The sequence below is a fragment of the Galendromus occidentalis genome, unplaced genomic scaffold (assembly GCF_000255335.2).
Source record: "Galendromus occidentalis unplaced genomic scaffold, Mocc_1.1 scf7180000077264, whole genome shotgun sequence".
NCBI classification, from domain to species: Eukaryota; Metazoa; Arthropoda; class Arachnida; order Mesostigmata; family Phytoseiidae; genus Galendromus; species Galendromus occidentalis.
The window spans coordinates 1-8,974 of NW_003805252.1; the positions used below are offsets into that span (position 1 = coordinate 1).

An 8,974-nucleotide genomic window follows, 5' to 3' on the forward strand; every position below is an offset into this window, starting at 1 on the left:
ATACGGAAGATCCGGACTTCTCGTGGGCGACGCTAGATGGCGCTACGTGCGCTCAAGCGACAATCCTGCTGATATTCTCTCGCGAGGAGCGGACATTTCGGAGAGAGCAACCGCCGACTTATGGTTCCACGGGCCACAGTGGCTACACCTCACCAGCTCAGAGCTGGAAAGAAAAATGGAATTCGATCGAGCGGCCAGGCCGCAGAGGAACGACGAGAATCGAGACGAAATTCGACACGAGATGAAGAGCAGCATCGTTTCACTGCTAAACGCATCCAAAGCAGAGCCAAGAGAACGAATTTTCTTCGAGAACAACTTCTCCTGTTGGTTGAAAGCGATTCGCTTTTGGGACGTTCATGCTTCGCCTAAGAGAAAAGGCTCTCGCGGCTCGGCTAAGAACTCAGACGCAACGATAGATGTACACCGAGAGCTCAGAGCAAGCTGAACACAATCGACGCAACAGAAATGTCGACAGCCAGGCTGAGCCTCATCAAACTTATTCAACAGGAATATTTTCCCGAAGAAATCAATTCAGACAACATCAGGGTCAGACCCAAGAGCATTCTCTACCAATTCAACCCGTTCAAGGGCGATGACGGCCTGCTCCGCTGCAGGACTCGGCTAGAATTCGCTCCGGAGTTGTCACAGGAACAGAAATTTCCGATCATCCTCCCAGCGGACTGTAATCTCTCCAGACTTATCGTCAGATACATCCACGAGAAGAAATGCCTACACTCCGGAGGCGTTTCCGGCCTTCTACATATTCTCAGAGAAGAATTTCTCATTATTCACGCAAGGAAACTAGCGAGACAGGTCATCTCCTCTTGCGCTACATGCAAAATCTTTCACGGCCAGGCCGCAAGCCTCCCAATGGCTCCGTTGCCAGCGTTCAGGCTGGAAACGGCCCCACCATTCTACCACACAGGTTGTGACTTCGCCGGCCCCATAAAATACAAGAACGATTCAGGCGAAAAAGCGAAAAGCTACATTCTCCTTTTCGTATGCGCGGTCACCCGAGCGGTCCATCTCGAGCTAACAACCGACATGTCGACCTCAGAGGTCCTCGGTGCTCTACAAAAATTCGTGAACCGATACCCGTCGGTGACCACGATCACTTCAGACAATGGCTTATCGTTCCAGAGGACAGCAAAGGAACTCAAACTCCTGTACGATCACATCATCAACGGAGAAATAAAGAAATGGCTCGCAGACAAATTCATCAGATGGAACTTCATAACTCCGAACTCCCCTTCGCATGGCGGCTTCTACGAGCGCCTCGTGCAATCGGTCAAGCGACCGCTGAGGAAAGTTCTCGGAACATCAGTTCCCCACTTCCGGGACCTGGAGGTGATTCTGAGCAACATCGAGCTGATGATAAATAAACGCCCGATCACGGCGGTAGCATCAGGTCTCGACTCCACAGAAGCCCTCAGCCCGATGGACCTTTTGCACGGTTATCGAGGAGATACATTCTTTCCGCAGCATGCGGCCAACCCGATGAGAACCAAGGATTCGGACAAGATAATTTTCTCCAGGAGATGGACCTACCAACAGAGGATCCTAAACTCATTCTGGAAAAGATTCCACCGCGAATACCTGAGCTACCTAAGATCTGCTCATAACAGACTCCCCATTCCGGCCAGGCCGCTGAAAATCGGCGACATTTGTCTGCTGGAAGATTCGAACGCCAACCGGGCGTATTGGCCCCTCTGTAAGGTCATAGCACTCAAGAACGAGTCCGCACCTGAAAAATCGAAATCATGCACAATCAAGACGGCCACGGGCCAAATCTTCAACCGTCCCATCACGAAACTCTTCCCGATAGAGCATTCCCAGCCGAACTAGGCATTTCTTGAGAACCGACCCGATCTCCCAAAAAGTAAAACTGAGTCTTAATCACACAGACATTTATTTTGTCGAAGAAATAATTTGGAACACATTGGAGGAAGATTTAACTCCTGCCGGAACGCCTGGCGTTCCGCAAGCTGACCAGAACATCGGCCAGGCCCGGAGAAAGCTGGGCCGGCGGACGGCGTCGAACACGCTGGACAGGAGCCGGTGGGGTAGGCGGCAACACATATTGCCCGGTCCGGGGGTCGACCGGCCTTGGCGGCCGCTCATGTTGCGGCGCGATGCGAGGATCCTGGATCAACTGCTGTAGATAGGCTCGCCGCCTTTCGTTTCCCTCGGCTATCTCGTCAGAACCATGGATATCCGGCCAGGAGATGTTAATCGGCTCACGATCGAGAGGCACCGTGAGTTGATGGGATTCGCCAGTCTGCATATTATCCAGAAGCCGAAGGTAGGCACCGGCATGGGCCGCAAAGAGTGGTGGACGATAGCGGAACTGTCGGCTCAACAGGGGCTCCGGCGGCCGAGTGGTCGTTCTCCTTAAGAGAAAACGGGAGGAATCCCTGAACGGCTGCCGTTCTTCGTCAGTAAGGTCAAACCAGAAATGCCTTGCAATGTACTGACAATCGCGAACGCGAAGATGTGTATTCTTCAGATCATTCTCCAACAACAGCTTGTAGACCAAGCCAAGAGGGGTGAGAAAGTAAGGATGTCCAGATCTGCGGGCTCCTGGAGCTTCTTCAGCCATTCTTCAAAGATGAGGAACACACTCGATCACAGATCCTTTTCCGACGAGACCGCGCATGGAAAGGAATAATCGGATCAGCGCACCAGAGAGCAGAACTTGCCGTCAGGCGGCGCGATCTACATTGGCGCGAGTTTTCGAAGCGGGGAGCAGTGGTCCCTCTAAGTCGCAACTTGCTGGTCAACAGAATTCCGCGGCTCCTCGTGGAGTCTTCCGGAATTCGGGGGGACTGTCACGGACGGAGGTAGCCGTCGCGTCACAGCTTGCAGAAACACACACCTCGCCCAATCAGTACACCATACAATCAGCACATAACACACAGAGAGATCGAGTCGGGAACGAGTAACTGTCATTCATTTATAAATATTCTAATTCAGTCGGTTAAATCCGTCCATCCATTGTCCAGGACAAGCAGTCCTATCTGTATTATATTTATGAACTTGAACTTCAATATATAAGCACTGGGGTGTGGACGCGCATAGGTACGTCATCAGTGCAGCACTGGCTTCTCCAGAGCTGAACGTCAGCCGCTCTCGCGTCAGCTGGCTCTCCATCAGCTGGTCGACAGCAGTGAGATGTCGAGCGCGCAGCGGCGGCTCCAGAAGCGATAGCGGCGCCAGGCGCAAAAAAAAACAACACAATTCATCACGATAACGAGGCAGCCTCAGCGCTCCTCGGAATCTCAGTACGGGTTCAAATCCCGAGTGTTTTTCTCAAGTGATCAGATCTCGATCGGAGGTTTCAATCCCTCCATCGTTGACATCCCACCATCTCCAGGAGATTCCCGTCACTACGGATCTCTCCAAGAGAAAAGATTGTTTCGCGCAGCGCACTCCACGTGAATTCTTCAAGTTCAATCCCTGTGTTTTCATTTCCTGCGGCTCAGAACCGCGATCGGGTGATCGTTCGCCACATTACGCGTTCCGCTTCGATAAAGTTTACTGGGCATAGTCTGATGCTCTGGAGCTGTCGTTACTATCTTTTGTGTACCCGAAAAGTGAATAGAAAGAAACTTAAGAACCTGCCACTAAGCCACTGAGAAACTGGCAGAAAAGTAGCAGTAACGACGAAGGATGTCGTATTCCCAAAGGAAAGTCCACTGAGCAGTGGCAGTGCGCGTAATGAAGAAAATGGCGGAACCCATCCAACGTCTCCAGAAAATCCAGAAAGTGTTCCAGCCGGTTACACTAGTGAACAATCAGTGGAGCAGCCTGGACCGAGCAACCAGCAGGAGCAGAGTGACCTACCAGGTGATATCAAGCAGAATCATGAAACACCGACCGAATCACCGCAGGCGAGTGATTCACGAGGAAACGAGAGCAACCTACGCTCCCGACTGAAGATGGTCAAGTTAGTACGAGGAGAAGATATAGGAGACAGTCCGAACTCAATCCTGAACGTCTAGCTTCATTCAGACCTCGAGCAAAAAGAAACAATAGATATGAAGTGAGGCTTCCAGCTGATATTTCCATAGCGAATATCAGCGATTCAAACCAGATGAACGAATCAAACTCATATGAACAAGCTATAAATTCTGAACAACGTCAGGAATGGCTAGAAGCCATGGAAGCCGAAATGAACAGCATGACGGCATTGAACGTGTGGACTCTGACCACGCTACGACCTGGACGCAGGAGTTTAGGCTGTCGGTGGGTTTTAAACGTAAAACGAAATGCTGACGGAAAGATCGAAAGATGCAGATCGAGAATCGTTTCATAAGGGTACGCTGAAGAAGCTGGCATCGATTATAAGTAGAGCGCGAATCTTCATGCGCTAAAAAAAAGCGAAATATGCATGCGTTTATGCTCATAGAACTGCCGAAATAAGCCCTTACGAACAGGATATATGTGCGCATGATTTATTGTAGAATAGACACTGATTTACGTTCTTTTGGAGTCCCTTCGTCCGATCTCCATCTGATACACGACTATGAGGTATCAGGGGAGTCATCGGTTACAATAAGCTACTACAACCATTTTTAAATTTTCGAATTTAAAGCTCTGGCGCCGATCACTAAGTATGTATTTGAGCGCCGAGAAAGTCCTCTCGACGTCGACCGAGGTTAAGGGAGCATACTTGTACAAAGCGATTTCGGAGGGCTCAATGCCTTCGGGACAGTCTGTTGAGAGGCCGAGGAGTACATCTGCGATGCCCTTTAGTTTTCCGTAGCCGTGATTCCTTGAGAGGATCCACTCGCATTTCTGTCGAACTCGTTCCCCGAATGCGCCAGGCGTCCGCTGGACTTCTGCGATGAGACCTTCAAAAACGCCCATGCTATCGACGAGAGATGCTCCATTCCTCTCCAGTTTCTCAATCGCCTCAGGTATGCTCCCAAAGTGAGCCTTGATCACCGCGAGTTGGCTCTTGATGCCGTCCTCCTTCAGGAGCTGTTGAGCCGAGCTAATGCTCGCTGCATCTCTTGGATCTAGTGCATTCACGACCGCGGAGAATGCGTCGAGGTGATCGGCGTAATACACAGCGGCCTTAAGCCAAGTCCCCCATCTCGTTAGAACCGGCGCGGCGCCGGTGGAAGAGGTGTGTTGGGAGACATTTCGCGAAACAAGGTCACCCGGGCTGCCGATTTGAGGAAGACTTTTTTTCCGTTCGATATGAGTCTGTCGACTTCATGGAACATGGAGCGTATGTCTTCCGCGATTCTGTGGAGCGCATGTGCGGCGCAAGTGACATGCAGCATTTTCGGGAAAAGCACTTGGAGAGCAACAACAGCCTTCTTCACGTAGGCTGCACCATCGCTGACAAACAGCAGGACCCTCTCATGCTTGACCCCACCCGGCCACAGAGTCGTCAATGCGTTCATAAATACTCGAGCGATGGTTCTGCTGTTAGTCCTTTCGAGGTTTTCCGCATGCAGGAGGAAGGTTCTGCTCTCTGTGCTATCCAGAGTTCCGACGATTGTATGTGCGATAAAGCGACCCGTTGCATCGGTCGTTTCATCAATAGAAATCCATACAGCTTTCTCGGCCACAGAATTCCTGATGAACTCAATTTTTCTCTCGTAGATAATCTTGACATAATTCAATCGCAGGGTGGCTGAGCACGGGACGGCGCCGACCTTCACGCAATACTTCTCGAGAAATTGCCGGAATTCCGTCGAGTCTAATTTACGAAGAGGTATCCCGGCAGACAGGAGGGCGCTGCATAAGTCGACGTTGAACTGAGATTTCTTCCCAAACGCTTCCATGAAGGGTCCCAATTGAACCACGTTCAGTGAATTAGTAGATTGCTTCCCTGTCTCCAAGGCTTTATGTTTGCTACCCTTCACATGCTGGTCCACCAGAAACTTCGACTTTGCCGGAACTTCCTTCTGACATATTTTGCACAGGAGAACTTGTCCGTCAGTTGAGAATACTCCACTGCCATGAGTCCTCACGTAGGATTCTAGTTTGGACTCGAGAGATGCGGCGACTTTGGCAATATCCGCTATGAGAGGCGCGAGTTCCACGATGGAAGATCACAATTTCGTTGCTCCTATGATCCAGTAGAGCCTGATCCGAGTTTTTGAACTTCCACCTCTCACGAGCCGGACGGACTCCGGAGTCTCCCGATCGGACACGAATTGATATCGCGGAGACTCTCCGAGAATAGATAGAATTGCCTTTATCCCGGTCAATCCTTCCGCTCGCAGACGGACGCGTTGCGGTCTCTATCCGAATCTCAACGGGGGCAGAGCGTTCAATTCGCAGCATCAAGCGGGCTTACGCGCGAGATCGACAAACGTGGTTGCGTCGAAAACAGACGCCTCTGTATCGATCGGGCTCCGGAAACTCGCTCGATGTCGATAGAACTCTGTGGAGGTTTGCCCGTTCAATCAGATCCTCCACGGGCTCAGAACTATGAGGTTAGCCAAAGGAGGCCCTCGGACGGGCTCTGATGTATCAAAAACAACCTGGATCGAACGAAAGGGAGCGGGCCATACAGAGAACTTATTGGAAGTCTCATGTATCTGTAGTTAGGCTTCAGACCAGATATCTCTTTCATGGTTGCTTATCTATCGCGCTTCTTAGAACACCCGACGAAGAAGAGATGGTCAGAAGGCATGAGAGTTCTTCGCCACCTACGAGGAACAGCCAACCACGGAATAATCTATAAGAGTTCCGAGTTCAATGGATTTCGCTATTTCAGCGCTGCAGTTTCTGCTAGCTGTCCAATCACGAGTAGAAGTGTGTCGGGCTTCCTCTTAATGACCGACTGGACCAATTTTCTTGGGAAGCCACTTGCAAAAAACCCTTTCCCTTTCGAGCTGCGTAGGGGTCATTGAATTAGTTAAAATGTGTATATATCCATCACTATTGCATCGGCCTATGGAGAATAAATTCGCGCCACGGAGAGGGTTGTGCGGAACAGAGTGTAGGAGAGGAGAAAGAGAGATGACAACGATTGCAAGTTGCAAGTCGGCCGGTCGTTTTCGGCGACCGGGAAACCTCGAAAAGGGATTTCATTCACTTAAAATCAGGAGTGTCACACCCTCTCCGAAGGACGACTGTGACTCGAAACTTCAGTGTCTCCATCAATAGTAGTCTCAAGAGGCCGATCCGTGACACCTTATACGCGGCTCGGGAGGGAAAGGGTTTCGCGATTGACAGGGTTTCTTGTACGCGGGACTTTAGGGGCTCGACACACATTCAAACATTCGAAGCTCAATCTGAAGTCTGCCCTAACATGGTCTGGGAAGATGCCTTTCAAAAACATCGCTATTGAGGGGATGCCATCTTCAAGTTGCGCTCGATTTATAAACGGTCGCATACGTCGCATGCATGACCGACCTCATCGTCCATGAATGTACTTTTGAAACGTGCTGTGGGCTGTGGAGCGTTGCGAAAGTTCAGAGAATTTAGGATCTCTTGTAACTGCGATATCGTCTTGATCGATACTTGCCGGACAAGCCGCGATAGTCCGTTGCTCTGCCGGAGACGACGCGACGACCCATCTGAAGCATTTGAATCTGACGAAATAGTTATGAATTTTGGGACTCCGTCCCCGGTCACCTCGGTGCCCGTATACTGAATGAACGCTCGTTCAGGCTGAGCGAGTGATGTCTTCGGCCGTTCACGTGCAGCGCCCGATGAAGCATTCGCCCGTCTCTTTCGACGATTCAAACTCGCTCGTTTCGGCCGCGCCAGTGATTGGGAAACTAGCAACAAGCTTCGTTTTCGTGGACGACCTACGAGAGCCCAATCAGGGCATCGAATTCGTCGTTCCGGAAACTTTCAAGGTCATCCCGTCGAATCCGCGATGATTTTCAGCCCATGCGTAATAACGACACGCTTTTCCGCGGAAATGACATTCTCCGCTGGTGGGCATCGGTTCGGTGTACCGTATGACGCGGATTCGTTCCATTCCGCATGATGTAAGAGCTCGTCGAAGCGATTATTTTTCGGATTCCCAGCTATTTCAGAGGGCTCTGCAGAATAGGTCGCGTGCGCGCTCCAAGACAGCGAGCCCAATGAACGTGAGGCTGAGAAAAATGCCGTTCCTGAGCTATGATAAAATACGATTCCGGCAGCACAATACACACAGGGACTGGGGCAACAGGCCGTCAAAGTTGGACAACTTCTCGAGGTCAAATGACGAAGTTCATTCGGTCTGTCACCAAGGCAAATTTGAAGACGTTTTCACGTCAAAAAGCGACTTCATTGACCGGGATGCATTGCTCAGATCCAAATGCACCAGACCGACATCGAGGTGCTCGGTACTAGACATGCTGCCTCCAATGATAATAATAGCCTCCTGTTCTTCGTCAATTAACTTCTGTGCAAAATGCTAGGATATGCTGTTCAACTTCCGGTCGAGATGGGAGCAAGAGAACTCGTTTCCAGCGGTTCGTCTGCTTACTCGTTGAATCGCCATAGGTCGAATGTTTTCCTTCTCTCGAGATCTCTCATTTCATTTCGAGAACCTCATTTCGGAATCAGATCAACTCACCACGAACAGTCAATCCACTATAGATCTCATCCTCACTAGACACATTCAGTACCAAGAAATTCTTACAAATATCACCTATCTCAGCCATCAACGAGCAATACTCACGATTCTTGAATAAGCTCATCATTCAGACAACATTGCTGTAGAGGATAAGATTAAATAAACGATTTATATCATTCCGTCACAACCGCAGGCGCATGTCCCACGTGAACCCCTGGTTCGGCTTGCAGCTAGGATATTTTACCAAGGCCCCAACAAAAGCAAGTCTCCAAAAGCTCAGAGGCCTAAGTGGTATTTCTGCTCATTAGCAAGCATGAAATCTACAATCGCAGTACTCATGATGATCATCACCATCACCATCAGGAAATCGGGCGCTTTCTTCGAGTACGAGCGAGACTGCGACAAGGCCGGACGGCTAAGACACCGGAGCTGTGG

The 8,974-nt window shown here is 50.4% G+C and overlaps 1 protein-coding gene and 1 pseudogene across 1 annotated transcript; one reads left to right on the forward strand and one right to left on the reverse strand.

The window, feature by feature from the left end:
* The first annotated feature begins 465 nt into the window (after positions 1-465).
* Positions 466-1,845, forward strand: LOC100900021 (uncharacterized). Its single transcript, XM_003742043.1, has one exon. The coding sequence runs from the start codon at positions 466-468 to the stop codon at positions 1,843-1,845; it is 1,380 nt and encodes a 459-aa protein (XP_003742091.1).
* Positions 1,846-4,542: 2,697 nt separating this feature from the next.
* LOC114828153 (uncharacterized) lies at positions 4,543-8,663 on the reverse strand (annotated as a pseudogene).
* Between the last annotated feature and the right edge of the window lie 311 nt (positions 8,664-8,974).